The sequence below is a fragment of the Taudactylus pleione genome, unplaced genomic scaffold (genome assembly GCF_031769625.1).
Source record: "Taudactylus pleione unplaced genomic scaffold, aTauple2 ptg000043l, whole genome shotgun sequence".
Lineage (NCBI taxonomy): Eukaryota > Metazoa > Chordata > Amphibia > Anura > Myobatrachidae > Taudactylus > Taudactylus pleione.
This window is the reverse complement of record NW_028284445.1, coordinates 8170836-8197137: the sequence shown is the minus strand read 5'-3', so window position 1 is coordinate 8197137 and position 26302 is coordinate 8170836. Positions and strand designations below refer to the sequence as shown.

General features: G+C 43.6%; 1 protein-coding gene across 5 annotated transcripts in view; it reads right to left on the bottom strand.

Annotated features, from left to right (window-relative positions):
* Nucleotides 1–26302, bottom strand: part of STARD13 (StAR related lipid transfer domain containing 13) — a 382223-nt gene that overhangs the window by 95689 nt on the left and 260232 nt on the right. Inside the window, exon 1 of one of the 5 annotated variants that reach the window (XM_088460228.1) lies at nt 23295–23562. The exons of 3 other annotated variants lie outside the window; for them this stretch is intronic. In XM_088460228.1, the coding sequence (XP_088316354.1) occupies nt 23295–23463 (169 nt within the window). In that variant the 5' untranslated portion in view covers nt 23464–23562. Of the gene's footprint in view, nt 1–984; nt 1121–23294; nt 23563–26302 lie in introns of those variants that run through there. One more of the 5 variants, XM_088460231.1, reaches the window with a different exon arrangement.

Here is a 26302-nt window from a genome sequence, read left to right as displayed (position 1 = left end):
ACAACTGCATCAATTAAAATCTTTTGGGCACCACACATTTATTGGTAACTGCAAGATCTCGTACTGTATAGGGACCCATTTATCAATTATCGGGTTATAGACTACTCTTTCTCATAATGTCCTCATATTAGATGAGACCTAAACCTGTATGGGCAGGGGGCCCGTCTGTAACTAAAGGCCCCCATACATCAGCAATCGATTGTGGCAATTCTGCAACTTGCAATCAATTGTGTATAAAAATCTGCAATGTGTGGGCTTCACAGATCGCAGATTGCAACCAAAAAGTGATTGGAATTGTTACATCAGATTGTCCAACATGTTGGATTTCACAGATCGGTTGGGGCTGTAGATTGCTAGTGTATGGACATGATCAGCAGATTTGCAGACCGTTTCTAGCAAAATGATGGGCCTTTCAAGATTGGCAGATCTGTGTTTGCTGCAATTGATCTGCAAATCACTGAAAAAGATCTGTAGTGTATGGGTGCAGATTGCTCGATTGGGAAATCCTAAGATCGGGCAATAAATCTTCAAATTGTTTAATTGTGGTTTTCAGATTGCTGATGTATGGGGGCCTTTACTGCTGTACACTGTGTGGAAGAGAATGAAGATGAACTTATGTGGCGAATATGAGGACGGAGATAGCATGAATAATTCATGTACACCCCCACATAGACAGACGGCGAGCTCCAATTCCTCAGGCCAGGTTTAATTTTAATTTATAAATTAAGGGTCAAAATAATTTTTTGTTTTGCCTAAAAGCCAAAACAGTCCGTAGGAATGTGAGGCCCCGCTTTCATGGTCTGTATTCATACTGAAAGTCAAGATCAAGCCAGAGTTTGCCCTTCTGCTCCACAAGAGGTTCCTGTCCTCCCTGAACTTGCCTTAGGGCACCTGTGTTATGGTTTGACAGGTGTACCGCCCCAGTCCAACTCATCCCTGTCAGCTGCTTTGTAAAACATGTAGAAAATGTTGTGGGCTACTCACCTTGTGAGGACCTTGTTGAGGAAACCCTAGACATTGAGGACTATGATGTTCCACAGCAGGGGGGTAGGGAATGGTTGCAGGCCTCACAGGTAATCCAATCGTTGCATTAGAAAATCCCAAAACATCAAGCCCGGCAACCAGACTCTTCCACGAATCTGCTATTAACCAGGCTTTTTGTTATGCACTGTCTGGGCTTCAACAGATCCTTGTGATATAATTGTTCACTAGCAATCGTAATCTAAACAGACATTCACATTCTCATGTTTCAGGGTTTGTCATACTCTGGGTGTGACCTGATCTTGGTACTGTTTACATGAGAATCACAAAGGACTCAAGCAAGAGAGGAGAATATTTGGGCTTTAGAATTGATACTCGGATAAGGCTGACATTTGTGTGGTTGCATGCGGGTGACATAATGTGTATCTCGGCTTCTGTTCCCAAATAGAAGGCAGCTGACACAAGCTTGGCAGCAGAAAAGACCGAGATGTTTACAATGATAGATTAAAATGCCACAGGAAATGTTTTCATACAGAAATGGAACAGCTTATGAATGCTTTATTCTCTGCTGAATAGATTCGGTACTGTGAGCGGCCATTTCTGTGCGTGAGTGAGAAAAGAACCTCATTCCATGGCTGCTGGAGAATTAAAGGGGCTGCAAGCTTTTTTGGGGGACGATTCCTGGAAAGTCCGCTTTCTAAATATGTAGATCACTGTATGTAATATCTCTAGGACCGTAATTAAAAGTAATGTTTTGCCCTTTGGCATCTAGCAAGACGATTGCAACCGAATATGTCTGTCTGAATGGTCAGCAGCTACTTGACATAATAAAGAAAGAATGTCACGGCTTAGCCAAGAAATGCATCCAAACTAGCGCACGGGGCCCGTGGATAATAAGACTGAAGTGAGCTTCAGGCTAAAATATTTCACTCATTTAATTTCCAACCAATTTAAGAACAAATTATAATTCAACAGCTTTTCTTGATCTACACTGGTGGTAAAGGACTCGATGGAACCACACAACTAAGCAAATGCTGCAGCTAACACTAATGTGCTACTCTGTTTAAAAATAAAACTTTGAGACAGGTTGACTGGGAATAGAATATAGCAATTATAGACACATTGGTCATGCTGTAGTAATAAGCAATGGTGAGTACTGCAGTATTGTGTGATTCTTAACTATTTTGAACATTATAAAGTATTATTTATTAACATTTATTTATTACCAGTTATTTATATAGCACATATGACGCAGCGCTTTCCAGAGAATATTTAGCCATTTACATCAGTCCTTGCCGCAGTGAAGCTTACAATCTACAGTATATTCCCTGCCACATGCACACACATACCCACTGGGGCGGGGGAGAATAAACTACCAGTATATTATTGTGATTGTGGGGGGTGGCAGGGGTGGCTGGAGGGAGCCCAAGCAAGCATGGGGAAAGTGTTTAAGCTCCATACAGTTGGGGATGTGGAGGGAATGTAACCCAAGACCTCAGTGCTATGAGGCAGTAATGCTAATCATTACAACAACCCTGCTGCCCCAAATTACCATATAACCAAATACTGCAGTACCCAAAATTATATAAAATACATTTCTGTTTATTAAATAAATATATTACATAGCCTAATAATAATAATAAAAATGTTTAGTTATTAATGATACTTAGGTTCTTTAGGGGTTGCTGAATTAAAGAATGAAAGTAGTTTTTTTCGAATTGGCACTAGATCTTGAGATAATGGATACCATCATGTAATAAGGACAGGGCTGCCATCAGGAATCGTGGGGCCCGGTACTGACAAAATAGGCAGCCCCCCCCTCATCCATCAATTGGTGCGAGAACCAGTTTAAAAATTCTCAAAGTTTGGGCTGTGGTTGTTATTATAGCATGTCAATCTATAATATAATATATGACACTATACAAGAGAAGACTGTTGTAAACACACACACACACACACACACACATACACCTAAATATATAGGGAAAGCAATGAAAAAGCAGGACCCAAATAAAAGACACTAAAATTGCCAGATCTGCAGAGAATACACTGAAATAGCCAGACCCACATCAAAAGGCAGAAGGAAAGGGAAGAAAAATGCAGGACGCAGGGAAGGCTGGTTGGACTGGGGAGGGGAGACGGAAAGGCTGGCTGGACCAGGGGGGGGGGGAGACAGGAAAGGCTGGCTGGACTGGGGGGGGAGACAGGAAAGGCTGGCTGGACTGGGGGGGGAGACAGGAAAGGCTGGCTGGACTGGGGGGGGGGAGACAGGAAAGGCTGGTTGGACTGGACTAGGTGGGGAGGTACAGGGCGGAGAAAGCTGACTGGACTGGGGGGGACAGGGCAGAGAAGGCTGACTGGAGTAGGAGGGGGACAGAAAAGGCTGGCTAGGAGGGGGACAGAGCAGGAAGGCTGGCTGGACTGGGGTGGGCACAGGGCACGGACTAAACAGTATCTGGTTTAGTGGTTTCTTCACCTGGCAGCCAGCCAGGAAGAATCATTGCAGACATCATTTCATACATGGAGAGCGCAGAGAGAGAGAGGGGGGCCCGGGTGGAATCGACGGTGCTGCACCGGCAGCCAGGAATAAGTGATACGACACCAATGGTATATCAAATATGGCGCAAGCCGCGAGCTACTCAAATTTTGGCTGCTGGTCCGTGAGCTGTTTGGCTCGCGGCCGGCGCCATACTTGAAATGCCGCTGGCGATGTATCAATTATTCCTGGCTGCCGGTGCAGCATCTCTGCCGACACGGGCCCCCTCTCTCCAGGCCCTGGACTCAAGGTCTTAGCCATAAAACATGCATATCAGAATCTATCTATCTAGAAGGCGAGACATGCGAATATTCTAGGTGTTCACTTCGCGATCATTGTAGAATATGCCCTCTCCATATAAAAGTGATCTGCCATCCAACCAGCAATCAGTTGTCTATTGTGTTTTTCTTGTTTCTCGTATGTGTCTCACAAATTGGAGCCAATCTAGCAAAACTGATGTAATATTCGGAATCAGCACCACAAAGTTACCTCAAAATGGCTCTAATGTGAGTATTGATCAGTGTTATATATCAATCACTATATTTCTACATGAAGATTTTTTTTCATAATTTAAAAAAAAGAAAAGAGGTTTAGTTTAATAACTATGAAAGAGGAAATTAAAAACAGGCTTCCAGTTCCACACATGCCCTGGGACCAGCATATCTATATAATAAGGGAGAAAGCTTCTGTCTTTCAGTCTATTTGTCTATTTGTCCTTTATACACGGCAAGATTTTTGGACCTAGCTCCACCAATTTTGGCATGGTGGTGTAGTTTGACCAGGATTAGGTTTTTGCCTAGGTTTGAACTTCAGCAGGGCCACACTGTCACACAATCCCTAAAAATGGGGACACTTTTACATTACACAAGTTCCGAGGCTGGCTCCAGTGGAAATTGGCAGTCTGCCAAAAACCTGTGTGAAAGCTACAAATGTATAATTTCAAGCTCACAGGCAATGCAAGTGTCAAACTTTATAACTCATGCAAGTTCATATTAAATCCAGAGTTAGTCCTTTTTAGAATGACCATACATATTAGTCAATCCTCTTTGTTTACATGCAAGGACGTAACTAGAACTTTGTGGATCACATAGCAAGATCTTAAAAGGGCCCCTCCTCCCCAGAGTGTCTACTCACAGAGCCCATTCATGATATGCCTCACAGTAGTACCCCTTATATGCATTATGCCACACAGTAGTAGTGCCCTTTCACTGCACAGTAATGCCCCTTACACATTATGCCACACAGTAATGCCTTGACAGATTATGCCACATAGTAGTAGTGTCCCATATAACACATTATTCCAAACAATAGTAGTGCCCCTTACACATTATGCCACACAGTAATGCCCCTTACACATTATGCTGCCGCCAGCAACTCACCTCCCTGTGTCCCTCCAGCAGCCTCTCGCCTCCCCCTGTGTGCCATCAGCAGGTGTAAATTTGGTGTTGGGCCACCAGCTAATTATAGGCAGCAGGCAGGCAGTGGCAGACATGGACAGACAGTGCAGACGCAATTTGAATCTGGCGCCAGTCATGAGCCATTCGGAGCTCACAGACCAGCAGCCAGTAAGGAGACGCCACTGATTGGCTGCCAGTAGGCGAGCTCTGATTGCCTCGTGCCCGGCTGCACTGTTTCTGCATGTCTGCCTGCCAGTGCACAAGCTGTAATCAGCTGACAGGCCGGCACCTCAACACCACAGACACCCGAGCCCCCTTCGGCGGCCCTGACTTGACTGGCCCACGTTGTGTGCATGACTGGGTGCAGTGGGAGCGGCGGGCCACAGAGGCAGCCCGGGCACCATAGCAGCTGCAGCCCTTGCACCCATGGTAGTTACGCCACTGTTTACATGTATGTTAGCAAACAGTGGGGCCCTTTTCAGGATCAATGGAATGGGGTTATAGGCAAGGAATATGTAAACAAAAAAGGCTGCAGGTGTACTTCAGGGTCCAGTCTTCAACCCGGGCAACACCGGGTATCCCAGCTAGAACTCAACAGAGGAGTACGGGGAGCTCCAAGGCATTAATGGACCCAGCTGCCCTAGTGCTGAAATGTAGTTAGATCATGGTGGAAAGTAATAATTTTATGGTGGTAATAGGTGTAATTTAATAAATCGCCTATATTTGCTAATCTTGTGTGACTGACAACTGCCATAGCAAATCACTACGCACTGAGAATTAGGTAGTACTAGAAATGCCTACAACAAATATGACACCTAGACCTGCAGGGCACTGTTACACCTATGCAAGTATAGAAATAAGCACAAAGCTTATCCTCTCCTGCTACTGCGTCTCATCTTACCAGAAACAAAAACTATTATAGGAAGTGTAACCATTTCATCGTAGACACATAGGTAATTAGGGTAATTTCCACAATAGTAGGCTATATATCTTCGGTTATGACTATATAAATGAAATGTTACGTAACATTTATAAAGGCATAATGGCTCAAGGTTGATTTATCTCACTGGTGTGTGATACGCTGAGGACACAAATTAAACATTTACACAATTCTGCTATCTGAAGATCAGCACTTAACTGCAATGATACACTGTTGCCTAAGGGTGCTCCAGCATAGCAGCTATCAATCATGCATTAAATAAGAATACAATGTACCAGATGCAGTGATAACTCATGGAAGAAAGAGATGTCATACCATGGCTTACTATTTCACAACTGAACAACTGATGGAGTTCAGAAGTAAGATGAAAGCGAACCTCAAGGGTAAATGTACAATGTACATTTAATATCACCTACTGTACACCATTATTGAGAAATTCACATATAAAACTGTCATAAATACCATAGACATTATTTTAATTAGATGTCGGTGCGCGACGGCAAGAGGACCTGTGAGAATAATCCCATGTGATCATTTAGAGCCAATGCATGAAAAGCTGGCAGCCTGATGATGTCACAGGTGCGAGGTTCTGAATTTGTTGTGGACCCGGGGTGGTGATAGGAGCAGACACAGAAGCAGACTTAAATGAAAAAGTGGAGTTTTTAATAAGTGACCTAGAAGACATGGGAATGGCAAATGAAAAAGTCCAGGTATAGCACTAAAGTGCACTTGATAACTGTAGTGGGGTAAATGGGAGAATGTCCAGATAGTGTCAGGCAGGAACAGTCCAGTTTGGGGAGCTGTAACTGATGCAGGCAGAGGTAGTGAAGTCCAGCTGGGAGTGAAATGAAGCAAGGTGCAGGGAAACAGCAGATTCAGGTACTCAGGCAGGTGAAAAGGTATATGGAGGGTGCAGGGTAAGTCCAGCAGGTTGGAGCTGGCAAGGTTCAGGCTAGAAGCGTACACAAGCAGGCAGGTAAGGCACACGCAGCTGAGAAACACGTTGCACTGGCAAAGGAAGGAAGGCTCTGGACCTTCCTAAATACTCAGTGCCGCGCTGTGACTTGCTGGAATGAGCACATGACCTACCAGGATTGGACAGCTGGAATCACATAGCCGCAGGCAAGATGGCGGCGCCCATGCCAATGGAACGGAAACACCTCCAGACCTCACCAGGCCTAGTGACAATGTGCCCGCACAGAACCACACGCAGCCAATGCCCCTCGCGAAACACCAGCACCGCTGCCAGAGACCCCCCCGCCATAACGACCTCACAGGTAATACCCGGTGACTACCATGCCAAGAAACCCTGGCCGTGACAACAGGATGTTTTTCAGGAGCTCAGTGAGCACATTCCTGCCAGGACACAAGGCATACACTGTAATTAATACTCATGAATATTTATAGCAGCCAAGAAGATGGCCCTTTAATCTCATTTAAGTGATCTTATTACTGCAAGTCTTTGCATGTGTGTGTTAAAACATTGGCACACATACATATAATCTGAGCAGGGAATGCCCCACACCCATGTGCCCTCCTCACAGACAATGCACATTTTTGCATTGTATCAGGCATTGCCATCTTGGTCTGCAAGTCTATGAGCTTCCACATCTAAAAATAGGAGCGTTACTTCCCAAAACAGCATTTGCGCTGCCGTTTTAACTTTTGTGGTTTCTCGTCGATCTCTTAAGATGGGTACACACCTAACAGATGTATTTGCAGATCGGGTGATCTGAAGATAATGGTTGTTCATATACACTGAACAACCATCATCTCTCATCTGGCTACGGGTCCCGATGGCCGGGGGATGTGTCACGCCCCCCTCCAGGCAGCTTCTGCAGTAAGTGTATGGGTGGTTGGCTGACCGCCCGCACACACAGCACGATGTCCCAATATATCTGCAGATATACTGGGCATCAGCTGTGCAGCACAGCCGGCGCGATATGTCTGTGAACGACGACGTTCACAGAGATATCGCTAGTACACACTGGCCGACGCACACAAGATAATGTATATTGGCCGATCAATTGATCTGCTGTGTGTACCCAGCATTAGTGAATAGAGCTTTCAGGAACATCTTTTTTTAAATAAAGATTGTTTCAGTAAATTGCAGAATGATCGCTGTTTCTAGATGAAGCATCAGTTAATCATCTGTGACACATTATCATTAAAATGTCAACTGCAATGATACTTTCTGGTTTAAATGTCAGTTTTACTGATATATAATTGTGGTAAAAGCAGAAGTTCTTGAGTTACCAAAGGTTGTAATATGTATGGAAAAAATATCATTCACTGTCATAGCTGTGCCCTATAATTAGAGTCATTGTGAAAGTCAATCCATGGAGTTTTGGACTAGATGTAGTAAAGGTGTATGAGAGTCTTGGATGTATTATATCTTTGTGTGGCAGAGTATCATCACATCAAGCTTACATTCCGACACTCTCTGGTTTAGTATACAATAGTAAATATTAAATAATAATAAAATATGAAAGTGTAGCAAGTTTTATAACCTGCAGGTGGCGCTGTATTGATGGCTTGCAATGGTGGGTACACATGGTACAATCTGCACAACCAACGATATCACTGAACAATTTCCCTTGAACTTTCAGTAGTGCAGGACAAATGATTTTGGGTGTACACACTGAAAGATACCTATGATAGATATCTTTCAGTGAAGTCATCCTGCCATATCTCTGAACATGTAAATTGTTATGAAATCGTCCAAGTTGGCCTGCATGTACAGACGACCATAGATATTGCTATCGTTGACGCGGGAACGTGCATCGTTGGTTGTTTGCTGCATAAAAATTAAGGATATGAACGATTTATCATTGAACGATATCGTCATCGTTCATATAGTTCATACATATCGTACCGCGTGTACGCACCTTTACACACAGAATAAGTAATATGTACAGGTTACGAAGAGCTAAACAACTGAATAAAACTGTGTACCTTACGAAACAACCTTAAACTGCATTTAGCTCACAATTTAATAAGCAGCCAGAACATTTTGTTACATATTTTTTAAATCAAAGCATTGATTTTATTATACAGCCAGAACTGTCAGCTTGCGTTTGTAAAAAAAAAAAAAGTTTGCATTTGATGCAGTGCTACATTATTTTGGCAACATAAATGAGAAATGTATGATTGTGACATTTATTACCAAATCCTAAATAAAATCATTTCAAATTAAGCAGTTATATTTCAAGTACTTATACCTTGGTCCTTATCCTTACATGCCATCATAATCATGAGTAGGCTCCAAGCAGGATTCAGTACTGTACCAACGGTTAATACTAGTATTGTCTCCAATCAGGTGGAAATCTGCACAAGAGAACCCCCCCAAGGAGGATAGCTGATACCGGCATAGGTGGGTCTGAATCAGCATTCATGTTTTGTGCCATGTAGTAAATATGACTTATTGCTGGGAGGGTGTGGATTCATCTTTTAGAAATATTTCTAGGCTTGTTTCTCATTATTATTATTATTAATATCATCATTTATTTATATGGTGCCACAAGTGTTCCGCAGCGCCTTACAAAATATATAAACAAATAAGTGACCAGTGACTTACAATACAATACAATACAATGCAGGACAAGGACATGGATAATATACATTGCTACATTGGCGACCAGGACTGCCATCAGAAATTGTGGGGCCCGGGACTGACAACATAGGCAGGGCCCCTGGGCCCCCTTCCCACGCTACCAGGCGCGCCGAGAGGGGGGGGGCGGGTACAATTTACCTGAGCCCGGGCTTCCAGAGGGGCCCGGTGGGGGCCGGGTCCGGCGCCGCCCCCCCCTCCCTTCCTCCCTCGCAGCAGCCCAGCACAGATGCAGTGGGGATTGCTCGCAGCCACAGCAGTCTCCGATGACTGAGGGGGGAGCGATCATACTGATCGCACCCCCCCTGGCTTTGCGCCGGGCTGAGGGGCTCACAGCGCCCCCTTCGCGGAGCTGCAAAAGTATGTTTTGTTTTGTTTGTTTTTCAAGGGGGCGTAGCACGCCTCCCATGACAAGGCCACGTACTCTCTTTACTGGGGCCTGGCGGCACTCTCTACGCCCCTGCGTGCAATACAATACACATGACTCACAATACTCCTAAGTATTGTGAGTCATGACTTGCCTTATCTTCTTGAAGAATGCTCCTTCCTTCTGGCTTCTTCCCCTCCAGGTCTGGCTGGCGCTGCTCCTCGTTTGCCGTGGCTCCTCCTTCTTCCAGCTGCGTGTCAGAGGAAAAAAAATGGGCAACGCAGGATTTTCGGGGGGGGGGGGGTTTCTAATATAAATTAATATATACACGTGTGTGTGTTTGTTATATATATATATATATACACAGTATATAGCAAACATATATATTATGTATATATATCACACATACTGTATATACACATCAACACTTACATGCACATATATACACATTAACACAAATATACAGTTTACACACACTAACACATATACAGTATACACAAACATACAGTATATACACACTAACATACCTACACATATATCCACACTAACACATACACTTATATACACTAACATTCATACACATATATACATACATTATAATAATACATACACACTAACACATACAGAGAGACATACCGTGTTTCCCCGATAATAAGACACTGTCTTATATTTTTTTTTGGTCACAAAAACTCCATAGGGCTTATTTTCGGGGTAGGGCTTATTTTAATTAACATTGACAGCATCATGTCCTCAGACCTGCTTTTATCCCCATCATGGCCTCAGTCCTGCTTTACAATTCTTTACTTAACATTATTTTTTTTCCTCTTTTTTTGTTAGGGCTTATTTTCGGGGTAGGTCTTATTATCAGGGAAACACGGTACATACTTACTTCCTCTGATGCAACAGCAGCTGGTCCCGGGCACCTCGCATAATTAGGCCCCGCCCCTCCACAATGACGCAATTTGCGGTTGTATGGGGGCGGGGCGTGTTGCGTTGGCTCCGCCCCCATTGTGATCGTGGATTGAAAAGGAATCTGTCCCTTGCTGGAGTGGGTAGTGCACTCACTGCGGGCTATTCATGTACAGCGGTGGGAGGAGCAGGAGCGGGCGCGGGCTCCCTCCCGTTCTGCCAGAGTCTGGACCCGGGACTCTAGTCCCGGCAGTCCCCCCATGATGGCGGCCCTGTTGGCGACCATAACACTCAAATAAGCAATAGAGAATAAGCAACAAAGTGTTAGGTGTCCTAGTGGGGAGTAAGAAGTAGATGAAAGTAAAGTAGGGAGAAGCACAAGAGGGTAGAGGGCCCTGCTCATAAGAGCTTACATTCTAAAGGGGAGGGGCAGACAAACAGGCGAGACACAGATGGGGTAGACTGGGAGGAAGGCGCATATAATAATAATTGTATTTATATAGCGCTTTTTTCCCTTAGGACTCAAGGTCGCTTTAAAGGCATCAGAAAACATGGTACATTGTACAAGGATTTGGGGATGCAAAAAATAGAAAACCACACAAATAATTAAGATCAACCGAAACCTAGAGAGCACAATAAGCATATTGCAGGGTTGGTGCAGACAGTTTGGGAAATAACTTCCATGGGTTATATATTCCACCCACAAAAGGTACCAGATGAGGCAGCCGTTTTGGGCGCACTACGTAGGATTACCATGGGTGGAATAGGTTACGCCTAGGAGAAATTACACAAAATGCGTGGTTGCAGCATCCTGATGCTCGGAGTAGGGTCCCACAATAATAGTCAGATCCATGTATTTTTCATCCCATCCACGAGTGTAGCAGGTGAGGCAGCCATGATGGGCACACTAGGAAGGTTGCACTGTGGGAGATAAGCCGTACAAGGACCCAAGGCATATATGGGAAAAGTGACACGTGTGGCAGTATGATATGCCCAAGAAAGAACTCAACCGAGGCAGCCATCTGGGGCGCACTGTGTAGGCTACATCTGGCAGGGTGTGCAAGCAGCGGAAGTATAACGTCCAGGTGGAGAAAAAAAAAAAAAGAGGTTGACCGCATTATAAATTAAAAACAATGTTAAACTTAATCAGAAATTTAAAAATATAGGGCCTGATTCAGAGCTCGCTCTGAATCAGGGCCCTCCTCCATTAAAATGGAGCGTCCTCCTGGACGCTCGTATAGCTGTGGGTCACCACCCACAGCATATATGAGCGTCCAAAAAGATGGTCTTGGACTTGCGACGGAGACCCTGCGGTAGGGTCTCCCAGCCACAAGCCCTGGAGTGATTTTGGCTCTATCAGAGCCAAAATCACTCCCACTGACATCACTAGTGATGTCAGTGGGGCCGGCTTCAGACGGTAGGCGTTCCCATGGGAACGCCTCGGTCTGGCAGGCATGCCCCCGGCACGCCCACCAAAGGGGGCGTGCTGTCAGTCACCATCGACAGCACGCCCCCTTTGGTGCGAGACCCGGAGCGACAGCTTGGCTGTCGCAGTCCGGGTCTCGCACATGCGCACGACGGAGCTCCCTCCGTCGTGCGCATGCGCAGTGGGGAACATCGACCCACTTGCGAGCGTACTGCCGCTTGCGAGTGGGTCTGAATGACCCCCATAGAGTGATGATAGTGCTGTCTCCAGCATATCCCAATGTACATATGTGAATTTTTTTTATCGTAATTCATTTTAATGAGAACTTCATTTATGAACAATGTAACGGATGACAAGGAGTGGTTGAATCACATCTATATTTTCTTGAGGCTGCACTGATAGCTAATGATTACCCCAACTCCCGGGCCGGATGGGATCATTCCCAAACGGGTCCATTCGGATTATAGGGAACTTAGGGCCTGTTTCAGAGATGGACGCTAAAGCGATTTTCACGCAGATGGAGCGATTATTTGCCATCGTGCATTAGTATAAACCGTACGGGCCATGCAGCGTATGACTAAGAAGTACAGCCACTGACCGCCTCAAGGCTGCCGCGCCTCTCATATGTTTGAAAGGGGGGGTTCGAGCCACCCCCTTCCCCCCCACATTCCGATGCCCATGCATTTGGGGCAACTGTGGGAAGTGGATAAACTGGCTAGAAATCCAGACATCCTAGAAAGAGGATAACATGAGTACTTTAAATCAAGTCACTCCTTATACAAACAAATCATCCTAAGAGTAAAAGACAGTACTTATATACAGGAAGCATATTCCATGTCTCCGCAGTTTTAAACCATAGTAATAACAACACAGAACATGATTTTCCAGATTATAATATCAAATGACTGTACAACTGCATTGTACAGTAAGTGAAATTGAAGCCAACTTTTCCACTCTACAATAGCCCACAGCACTATATTACTACGAACACATGTGAAATCCACACACAAAACCCACAAATTAAGTTGAAATAACTGAACAAAGTTGACAAACCAAACTCTCTCTCTGGAAACGAATTTGCAGTTGCTGCAGGGTTTTGGATGGTGATACTTACAGAGTTAAAAGATTGCAAAAGACTGTGTCCAAGATGTACGGTAGATAAGCAACATATGAACAGCGTTCTATTAAGCTAGATACACTCTGGAGCGATGTCGGGACGATATGCCACTTCATACCAACATACCGCCTACAACGCTCTTTGTGTACGCATGTTTGCACGCTCCCGCGGTTGCTAGCGCCGGTCGCCAGGTTTGATGTGCTGCACATCACACCTAGCAATATCCCTAGCAGCCAGCGCATTGTTAATGAATGACGTAACGGTGATTGTTACGTCGTTCATTAGAGTCATCCAGTGTGGACGCACAATCACAGTTGACGGATGCCCGTCGCTCCACTGTGTACCTAGCTATACACTCACCATACAGGACGGTCACAGCCGCACAGATTATGGGGTGGAAGAACTTTCTATCAACTTTTTCTAAAGCTAAAATGCGGATTATAAAAGAAGGAAAGCGCGTACACTGTACAGTATTGGGTGATTCTTCTGTTGTGTGGTTTCATGCCAGCCATCCCACTATGGCGAATGTATGAATGGGTACAGAGCTTCTGTACATGACTTGCGAGCATCTGGGTTTAGGTGGCAACATGTGTGTAAAATCAATGTGCTGCTACCTAGTCACTTGGTGTTGGAATGTTGGATCTATTCATAGGCAAACGCAGGGGGGGTTTCCGTCTGCCTGGAAACCCCCCTCTTCAGCCCACACCATGACCACAATAGAAATAGTGATATAATGGAATTTTACTAGCGCTGTATGTTCTTCTCAGTATCGTAAATGAAATAAATAGCACCACCTGTGGATCTTTTAACATGTATCAGCCAGTAATAAATACACCTGTGCACGAATTAGCAGATTTGGAAAACATGCACTGTTAGGGATGTACTGCTATAGAGCCCAATATGTACATATATGTCCAGGGCAGTGCTAGGTTCTTCTGCTGCTCCCCCAGACTCCCGAACTTGCTCCCATGCTCTGGAATGGTGCCCACATCTAAAATAAAAACATTCAGCTCAGGCAGGATGGCCCTACTGCCGCATCTAATGGTTTACTGTGATCACTGGTCCTGTATATGCTGGAGTTATGACACACAATACACTTTGTATGATGCATATTAAAGCTGGATAAGTGGTAATTATGCTCTCTTCATGGACTGGCCACACTCTAAAATCAAGCATTTGGAAACCCCCCTCTAGAAATCCTGCGTTTGCCACTGCTATTCAAGTTGGCCACCCACCTATTTGACCAAATTGCATACAGATCTGACCACTACTTACACATCTGACCATTCAGAATTACACTGTGAATCATTGATGGGTAATTCAACGTGGATACGGTGAATGTCAGAGCCTAATGCCACAAAAAGTAACCTTAGGGTTTTGTTCACATTTTTGCTAAGCACTGAAATGCAATAATTACTTGTCCTTCATGCAGATTGATATCTTTTTAATGCGGCTTTCATGCAGATCTCACTGGCTTGTATTCCAAACAAAGGGCCTGATTCATTACGGATCGCTATTGCGATTGCAGCTACGATTACGCACGCAGGTCCACTGCGAAAATAAGCCAATGTTTGCAATGGCAATGCCGTCACAGCACCACATAAGGATGCCCACATCCTTTTACTCACATCTGTAATACTTAGCAAATCAGTAAAATCATCGGTAACATTGAGTACCATCGTAGCCTCACGCACAATTGCACAAGGTCAGACCTTACTCAGAGATTGCTAACCTCGTCGCACACTGTGGAAGCTCAAGCTGCGTATACCATTGCAGTGGCTAATTTATGCACGCCCCTGTAACAGCGTTCAGACGTATTGACACGCCTGCATTTCGCTGACCACCTCCCCTGTCAATACCCCCAAATGCTCACTTCCTGTCAATCACTCTGCAATGGGTGTGCGGAGTCGCAGCGATCGCAGTGTGATCCCAGTGAGCCCTTCGCTCACTGCGATGCATAAGCATGCGCACTCACAATCGGCCGTCTGCGTGCGTAATCACAGTTGCGATCGGTAATGAATCAGGCCCAAAATCCTTAATTTGCAACAGGTTTTCCTGATAAAGATGAATGACTTGAAAACGGGAATAAGCTTCAAGACTGCATATTTTTATCTGTAATCTGGCCATGAAGAATTCCTAATATGTTTTAGGGGAAAAGCATGGAAACAATGTAATCACCTTGCGTTCCTAGAGCATATGTTATATAACACAGACCACAGATATAGATATAATTTACTATGGACGACAAGTTCAATGAGCTTAGTAGGGAGGACTCAACCGAGTCAAACCGACATACCAAGGGAGAGACATACGCCAGCTGTTATGCAACAGTTACTAAAGTCAACTTGCTATGTTTGTTTGATCTTATTGACGATTTATGATATGAGCATCTACACAAGACATCTGCAAATGTATTCATATGTAAATGATAGGAAACAGTTAAGATTTGTGCATCATTTATTTCATGATGCTTTTTATGGCGTTCTACCTTTATGCTAATAGAGAAGCAGTGGAAAAGCAGCACACATCACCTTGCAATAAAGATGATTTTAATGTGATTCTGAGTCCACATTTGTAATATTTAGTCCCTGATATATGATTGTTCCCCTATATTTGGACAGTAGCATTTACCTTTAAGAGGATGTGATTAATTATTAACGTGTTCGGCACAGTTTGTTACATGACTGTGCTTCAAAAGTAGAACAAACAGGGTCCCACCCAATCCACGGAGACCTGGGTATGGCTGATGTGGAAAAGGTGAAGCTCGCACGATGAAGGTTACTGGCAGGCAAACACATTTTCCAGTTTTGAAGGGTGTATTTGACAAATACATAGCACATATTTGTTACCACTTTTCATTTCAAGCTCATCAATATCTTGGCAGTTGAAGTGGGAGTAGAACAATCTCTAGCCAATTAGATCATTGGAAGCACAACAAAGCATATTGTTGTGAACCCTCCAAGGACCTGATTGGCTATATTGATGTGCTGCTCTGTTAGTGCCCGGGCCAGCCACACAGGCAAAGTCATGCCCTCAAAATGGTTTGGCTATGTCCCTTTCAGTGGCACTGCAGCACAACATCTACAAGGAGAAGGGGTTGTCTAAATTGATGGTGTGACCATGCCCCCATACACATGGCCATGCCCCTCATACTGGGCAGGGCCAGATTAACAATGGGGCGGATGACTGTACTTCGGCCTCTACACCTGGTAATTGTACAAATCCAACATATGCTTCTTATGCTAAACGTACATACATATAAGGCCTTATTCTGAGTCCAAAAGCAGACTTTCCATGCAGATATACCATTTATATTTGCTTTGTTAACTGTGAATCCCTACCACAAGCAGTTGCATTTTGAGGGCCATAAGTTGTATCTTAGAAAATCGTATACTCTAGTTGCATATGTATATATTTTCTTCCCAAGGCTGTAATTGCCACCCAGGGCACTAGGCCAAGGGGACTGCACTTTTGAAACACTGTGCAATCTGTACTTGACTTGCAGGGTGCCTGGAACGGCTTCCTGGTCCCCAGCACCCTGCCCTCCCTTTGTGACATCATGAAGTCACATGCATGGGGCACTTTTCTGCCTTTTTTTTTTTTTTTTTACAAGTAATGTTTCTTAATTGTTATTCTGTACTAAAAAAGAGAGCAGTCAGTTACAACATTGTGCCACACGTCTTGGACGCAAACTTGCTCTGTATCAATATGATTGTGTAAATTTCAATATATGTAGCATCATTCCAGTAACTTATTTATAAACACATTATTAATTCATGTGTCAGGTTTAAGAAAAAAACAATGATGATTAAGTAGCTTAATGCTGTCGTTTATATGGATTTCTAGGAACACTTCTGAGCAGGTGCACGAATGTTGGCCTAAGCTTAATAAAAAGATACTTGTTATTTAAGCAATCTTGTACTGTACACAGGAAACTACCAAATACAGAGACCTGTATACAGGATATGAGAGGTGGTGCTTTGCAGTTTATGAGTCTAAAGGTCCCCAATGTAAACAAAAATGCTCTATCATTCTTTGGTCTTGAAGAGAACTAAAGTACTGGTACTGGTAGCTCTTATCAGGATGCCAAAATCATTCTAATGTTATATTATGCTCTTACATTTACTGCTGGAATGTAAGAGAGGATATGACATACCCGGATTTGTGGGAAGACACATAGAGGCGGCTGTTTACTCCAGTTCCCATGTCATAGTACTTACTTTTCTTTTTATCATTATTTACATATTATAAGCTTCTAACCATGGGCTCAATTAGGTTTACATCATTTCCATGTATTTCAGGTACCGGTGACAAATACTGTAGATAACTTGGTACCTGTTACCCATCCTTAAAAGGTGATAGGCAGGTTTGTTTCTTATGATGGCTCCGTTTGCCCATTCCATACTTGCCTACTTTTGAAACAGCATTTCAGGGAGAGTGTGACAGCAGCACCTATGAGCGCGGCAGTAAAGTGGGCGTGTACGGCTACATCTGAGAGGCGTGTCATAATACTGACTTACATCCACATGTAAATGAGCCCAAAAGCTGTTAGTAAGATCAACATATTGATCAAAACACACTGATACATTTCAAGGTTTATTCTAGGGGTTCCTAGGTGAAATCCACCACTGGATAGGGCACACTGTGCAGTATATTAGTGTTAATAGAAAAGGTTATGTGTCACAGTGCACATAATGTATGTAAATGCATTACAAATAATGTGGAGAGATAGTTAATTAAGTAAACAGCCTGCCATTAACATGGAACTAAACCAATAAAAGTACTTTGACAAGAAGTAAATAAGACACTCTTGGAATATTTATGTTGACCTGTAAAGAGAACTACAGCTCAGCAATGGCATTTAGCCATTTGGATTGATGTCCATATGTATAAATTGCCAAGAGAGCTCACCTTTATCCTGTAGGCATCTAGGTTGCCTTCATGCTACACACACATACAGAGTTGTCAGATCACATACGTGACCATTCTCTTAGGGAAGCATTCTGCATTCCTCATGTATTTCAGTTCCTGTTTTCAGAGACAGAACTTTTGTCCCACTAACAGAGCCTTGTGGTCAGCGCACAGGTCAATGGTCAGTAATTCAATTAAATAAATAGCTTAAATTAAATGAGAGTTGTCACAATAATATGTTGCAACACGTTTTGCATGCCAGGATATTACTTCATGAGACTATGGGGGAGATGTACTAAGCCTTGAAAAGTGATAAAGTGGAGGAGTGATAAAGTACCAACCAATCAGCTGCTAACTGCCATTTTTCAAACACAGCCTGTAAAAGTGACAGTTAGGAGCTGATTGGATGATACTTTATCACTTTTCAAGGATTAGTTCTTCTCCCCCTGCAGGTGAAATGTTTTATCTTTTAGTATTTTATTTTACAACATGGTAACTTTAATTCAGTTATATGATCAGCTATAGATACAGCACTAAAACTTTTTTGTAATTGAGAGGCACTAACTGATGAAAGGGAGGATTCTGTACTGGTGTGGATTGTGCAGATCATGCGGGCATTAGACTTGTAATATCACCCCTTAACTTTAAAATACTCAGGCTCGGTGCCAGGGGGAGACTAAGGGGACAGAGGGGCCTGAGGTTTCAATGGTCCCCAATTACTCAGGGTCACGCCAGGATTAAAGTGGGCCAGTTTAGGGGTTGAACTGCGTTCCATTAGTTGAATTTGGAAGGGGAACAAGTTCTGCCTCCGCTGCGGCCTGGCACACAGGGCCTGATTCATCACAGATCGCAACTGCAATACAGTAGTACGCAGATTGGCACATGTGTATGCAGTGCCCGTATGCCGGCCAGTATTACGATCACGTACACAGATTGGCCGATGTGTATGCATTGCAGTGTGCGTATGCCGGCCAGTATTGCAATCACATACGCAGATACAAAGCCATCGCAGATGGAGTGACGGGATGTCAGTGTTTGGGGGTGGTGATGAGGGAGTGGCTGGATAAACACAGGTGTGACTGTCCATTTGAAGGCCGTTTCCTGGGCATGCATAAATTAGCCACTGTGACGGCATACATAGCCTGAGTACTCACCGTGTGCGACGAGACTTGCGATTTCTAAGACAGGTCAGACCTGCTGTAATTCTGCATGAGGGTCTGATGTTATTCGATGTTACTGAAGTGTTCGCAGGATTGCGAGGTCTTACAGATGTGCGAAAGTGCGCATGCGCGAGACCCGGATAGCAACGGGCAATCCGTCGCTCCGGGTCTCGCACCAAAGAGGGCGTGCTGTCCATGATGAGTGACAAGGGTCTCGTCGCAAGCCCGATGGTCTTGATCATCGCGACCATCATCCTGGCCGCTCGCATTAGCTGTGGGTGGTAACCCACAGCAATGTGAGCGGCCAGGAGGCCGCTCCATAGAAAAAAAAAAAAGACGCCCTGATTCAGAGCGAGCGCTCTGTCAGAGCGTCCGGCTCTGAATCAGGGCCAGAGTGCTCATTTGGCTGTGCGCTATCCAGTTGCCCTAAAAGACACTAGGCAACACCATTTCACATGGCGCTCACACATTATGTTTAACGTGACTAGTAGCGCATGGGGGTATGTGGAGGTGTAATTGATGTAGGTCAGATATGTGGAGATGTAAATGATGTGGGACAGATATGTGGAGATGTAAATGATGTAGAACAGGTATGTGGAGGTGTAAATGATGGAGGACAGGTATGTGGAGGTGTAAATGATGTGGGACAGGTATGTGGAGGTGTAAATGATGTGGGACAGATATGTGGAGGTGTAATTGATGTGGGACAGATATGTGGAGATGTAAATGATGTGGAACAGGTATGTGGAGGTGTAAATGATGGAGGACAGGTATGTGGAGGTGTAAATGATGTGGGACAGGTATGTGGAGGTGTAAATGATGTGGGACAGGTATGTGGAGGTGTAAATGATGTGGGACAGTTATGTGGAGGTGTAAATGATGTGGGACAGCTATGTGGAGGTGTAATTGATGTAGGACAGGTATGTGGAGGTGTAAATGATGGTGGACAGGTATGTGGAGGTGTAAATGATATGGGACAGGTATGTGGAGGTGTAAATGATGTGGGACAGATATGTGGAGGTGTAATTGATGTGGGACAGATATGTGGAGATGTAAATGATGTGGAACAGGTATGTGGAGGTGTAAATGATGGAGGACAGGTATGTGGAGGTGTAGATGATGTGGGACAGGTATGTGGAGGTGTAAATGATGTGGGACAGTTATGTGGAGGTGTAAATGATGGTGGACAGGTATGTGGAGGTGTAAATGATATGGGACAGGTATGTGGAGGTGTAAATGATGTGGAGGTGTAAATGAAGTGGGACAGGTATGTGGATGTGTAAATGACGTGGGACAGGTATGTGGAGGTGTAAATGATGTGGGATAGGTATGTGGAGGTGTAATTGATGTAGGACAGGTATGTGGAGGTGTAAATGATGGTGGACAGGTATGTGGAGGTGTAAATGATATGGGACAGGTATGTGGAGGTGTAAATGATGTGGAGGTGTAAATGAAGTGGGAAAGGTATGTGGATGTGTAAATGACGTGGGACAGGTATGTGGAGGTGTAAATGATGTGGGATAGGTATGTGGAAGTGTAATTGATGTGGGACAGGTATGTGGAGGTGTAAATGATGGGGGACAGGTATGTGGAGGTGTAAATGATGTGGGACAGGTATGTGGAGGTGTAAATGATGTAGGACAGGTATATGGAGGTGTAAATGATGTAGGACATGTATATGGAGGTGTAAATGATGTGGGATATATATGTGGAGGTGTAAATGATGTGGGACAGATATGTGGAGGTGTAAATGATGTAGGACAGGTATATGGAGGTGTAAATGATGTGGGACAGATATGTGGAGGTGTAAATGATGTGGGACAGGTATGTGGAGGTGTAAATGATGTAGGACAGGTATGTGGAGGTGTAAATGATGTAGGACAGGTATGTGGAGGTGGAGGCCCGCTATACTTATGTTCGGAATCCCGGCTGTCGGGGGTTCAGGCGTCGGCATCCAAACTGGCGTCAGGATTCCGGCACTGGTGTCCTGTCCCAAGTCGGGATTCCGGTGCCGGGATTTATACAGCCAGCATCTTCCAATTTAACACAGCCATAACTACTTCCCATTTGACACCTTTTAAAAACCTCCAGTACTTTCCCTATGGTCACTACCAGCTTTCTATATGGTCCTGCATACGAAGCTTTTACTATTTTTGGGGCCAAGGAAGGTTTCCCCACTTTTTCATGCACTTCTCCCAGGTCACATTTTGTAGAAAACTTGCGCTTCCTCAAAGCAACTACTACAAATTTCCATTTCTAATCGGATCTAGCAAGTCCCGGGTGCGCGCATTTGTGCGATGTATGTGAGTTTCATGAAAGAAATATTTGCACCGGGACTGAATTCAGAGAAGGGAAGCATACCCCTCTGTACCATAGCAGGCATTATAATAAACAGAAAGGACATAACATGGAGTGATTCTAAGGGATCTATCTATCAGGTTTTCTATCGCGTGATAGAAAACCTCCTGTCACCATGATTAACTAATAGAATACTCAGTGATAGCTGCCTAGCGATACTGACTATAAGCAGTAAGGTTAAGCTGGGTACAGACTAAGCAATCCATTGCATGATATATCTTTCTGACACGGATCGGAACGATATATCGTGCTTACCCCCGATCACGTGTGCCTGCGAATCGTTCATCGCATTGTCCCATTTACTGTGCTGCACAGTAGATGGGATGATGCAATGAATGACGCCATGCTGTTAAATGCAGCATGGGATGAGACATGGCGCCGTCCTCCACTGCATTGTGCAATGTGTACGGACAGCGCAGTGTATCGCACCATCGTGTCGTCTGATCGTCGGGTAGACACATCGTGTAGTGTGTACCCAGCCTGAGACCTACAGCTTCTCCTAACCTGTATCCAGAGAAATGTGGACATGTAATACTAATCACACAAGCCAGCTCATGCAAGCACCTGTCAGATCCATTTGTAAAGAAAATAGCTTTATTTAAATAAAACATTATTTAATTGAATATCTCATGCAATATACTGTATGTCCTATGAAAAGACAGCAACAGGATTGTGTGATGCTTGTTAATGAGGCATCCCCCTCTATAGCTGGCGGTAGGGAGAAACACTATCTTTGGAGAAAACAGGTGTTTTTTCTTTGCTTAACAAATAGAGCCATTAAAAGTCTGTTATGGATGACTACAGCATCCATATAGCTAGCAAAGCTGATAAAATAACATTAAAGCCAGTACTATTAGATTTAGGTTTACTTTTTCTTTAAAAGACCATAACTGTTACAAACCGTTCTCTATAACCTCTTATAGTTACGTATAGCTTTAACTACAGACTCTGAAAGAAAGGACTTCCAGTGCCTTATTTTCCTGGATGTCAGTGATCTGAGTTATTACACACATGTCATTTACAATACACGTTTTATATTATATATCATTATTGTCTATACACTATACAAACATCTGTAAAGTAATTGATGTATGTTACCTAACACATTTAAACCTGTCGAACTGGATTTATCAACAATGGTTTGAACATTATCAAAATAAAAATGTAAAAACTTAAGAAAATGTCATCGCAACAATTCACTTTTTACATGCAGCTAGTACGAAACCAGTAACATCATACAATCACTTTTATCTGTATGGAAATAAAGTATACATATACAGTAAGCCCCGTGATACATTTAAATAACAAACGATATTGATTAAATAAATCAAAAACTGCTACTAGGAAGGAAAAATATACTTTATACAATACTATTATTATATAAAATGTATACTACTGCTGATCCATGTATGAAAAAGTGGGCAGCTGTTTGAGGCTCGGGATACGGAAGTATAGAAGAAGTGTTATAGAAATTCCTGATACCTGTGCTGGAATTCTACAGTGTATACATAGAAATAGGAACCTGTCGTTAATCATGTTATTGCAGACTGGACACAGAGGACAATGCCAGCAAAAAACTCACCTTGGTGAATCTTAGCCACAAGTTGCTGCCTTGCTAGAATCCTGCTCATCCTATAAGGAGACCTCCTCTTCTTTTCACTGTACATATAGTACTCCTGGCTCTCAGGTGACACAGAATTTAAACGCTTACAGCCTGTTGCTGGGGTGACTGGCTCCTGCACCCACATCATGGCTTTTGATAGAAAAAAAATGAAAGTCTCTCCAATTCCACCGGATATTATTTCCCCCCCAGACTCTGGCTGTTATAATGAAAGTTAGCTGATAATGCAATAGAGCTGGAAAGGGAAAGTCGTCAAGTACAAGAGGAGTGCCAGTAGCTACAATTCCAGGATTCCAAGAGAGCCACATGACCCGCGGAGACCAATCACAGCCTGCCAGTGATGTAAAAGTACACAGTGCTGAAGCAAAGTCCTGTCAGGCATGTTTAATCTTCACAAATGCACATATTCTAATGACATACCTCAGAGCTGACTAAGCAATGAGCATCTGTGCTGAGGCTAAAAGGCGACTGGGAAACACCTATTCCTAGCCACAAAAGAATCCCACTGTATAGCATTCCCTCCCTTCAGCGACAACTTTGTGTCTCTTTTATATTGTTGTCAAATACTGATACGGTTACACTTCTGTAAGCAAAACTATTACTATTATCCTTTATAGTCTTGCCATATTATGTCTTTAATTCGGGACACATATGAATTACGCAGTTTCTGTGGCTTATTTACTAAACTTTTCTTCGTGTTCCAGACCCATATTTAAAAGGTCAGTGCATTTACTAGCAAGACACGGCTAGTAAAAGCAATGCCCTTTTAAAAATCAGGCATGAACTAATACTAATATCAGCGTCACTAATACCGCTTTTACACCGAAATTCCGGGTCTGACTCGGAGTTGGAACGGAGTTCCAATCCGGATCAGACCCAGAATTTCCCGGGCGCCGACCCAGGATATTCCCGAGTCGGCGCCGTTAACACCGGAGCCGGGTCTGCATTGACTCAGCTTCTCCGGCGTTAAAGTGGACGCTTGCAGATGATGGAATCTCCAAGCGCACTGAAGCTGGAAAAGCCGGCATGCGGTGCGCTCCAGGTCACCCTGACCCAGAGCGTGCCATTCACACTGCAGGGTTTCACGTGTTACTCCCGTGTTAAACCCTGCAAGTTACCTGGGTTGGATTGTTGCGTCACTCCACCCAGGAATCCAACCCTCTCTCCTTTTACACCAAGGCGCTCCCCGAGTTAACTCTGCAATAATCCGGGTTTAATTCCGGTGTAAAACGGGTATTAGTAAATAATCCCCCAAGTCTCCATTTCACCTGGTTTTAATCAGCCACAGAATAGCCACAGTACCTGTGTAATTCATATGTGTCCCAAATGAAAGGGATGATATGGCAGGCCTAATTATTTATAAAGTGCTCTACATTGTATGTAGTTTGTATTATGAGCACCACAGTGACATGACAGGGAAAGATGGCCCTGACTAAATGAGCTTACAGTCTTGGGCTTATCATGAAATATAAAGTCCCCTCAACATTTAAAATAACTGCATATATACAAGAAATAGTTTTGTGCGTACTCATTGCAGTGTCTTAGTGTGAGGTATATGAATCAGACAGCTTGGCATATGGGTAACTAGTGCCAGGCTAAGTGGCAATAAAAGAGGACTGCTCATGCTGTGACTATGCACCCACAATAAACAGCGTATTATTGCTCAGTACAAATCGCGTGGGCAGCTGCACTTTTGACATTTTCCTATCATGAGTGCAGAGCTGACGGGAAACAATGCTTGTTCTGGCTGTCACAATACCACTGACTGTTCTTAACATATTGTTATTGTCCAACTTTACATTTAATGGTCTGGATGCGCCATCCTATGACATTAACTAAGGACTTTATCATTCTTTCTGCTATGCTTTTCAGTCATGTCGTTCTATCACCAAGAGGAGCTATAAATTTAATTTGCGCAACATAATTGCTCTGTTGCCTATGGATACAACACAAGGCTGCTTTCTGTATATAGTTTACAAATTTGAATAGCAATGAGTCTAAAAAGCATATCTAATGAGCTGAAGCAGTGAGCCGGGTGGATCGCTTCTGGAGAGCCCCCCTTAGGCCTCGTACCCACTGGTGTTTATTACATGCATTTTACCAGCATTTTGTTTCCACTACTGTCATTACTACCCCCTCTTCTGTCATTATTAGGCAGCATTATGTCCCTTTATTTCATTGTGGAATTCTGCAGTGACCTCTGAACGCTAGTTAACAAACACATATAAAAACGCATTTGTGTTTCATATTCATTTTCCCAAATCTAAAACAAAATCTAATATAAATTGCTATGTATAAAGTGCACCCATCTCCTACACACTGTAATGAGCAATTTCCTGAGCTGAGCCATTACATCATTGTGCCCCATTGACATGTATATTTGCCATTCTCATGGATAAGTGCCCAGCTCACTATAAGTGCAGGCAAAGAACACAGTTTAATCACTGACTAGAACTAAAGCAAGCACAATGTGACAGGATGGCTATTTGCATGTCTATACTCACAATCAGGTGCCACCGGCATCTCACCCTGCAGCCTTTGATTCTATATGGTAATACTGGTTTTGTACAGGGTGGATGTGAATGCCCTCATTACTTGCCATAAAACGTTCCATTCCTTATAGAATGTAATACACCCGACTAATTAATACTTTATCGTTCACTAAGACACAATTCACATGAATATAACGTCATCACTAAAATCTTCAGTGATGCCTATTTTTTTTTTTTTTTTAATTGACCGTGGGATGAATGCAAAACAACTCAAACACTGGCAACAATGATCTCTATCTAGGGTAGAAGAAGCTCATAGCAACCAATCAGCTTATAGCTATCAGTTATCTAATACATTCTAGACATTGATAGTTAAAACTGATTGTTTGCTATAGGTTGCGAGGTGTCACACACAAGTATACTGTATAACATTCTGTGGCCATTCACTTGCTGATCAGCACTATTTTTCCTGAAAAT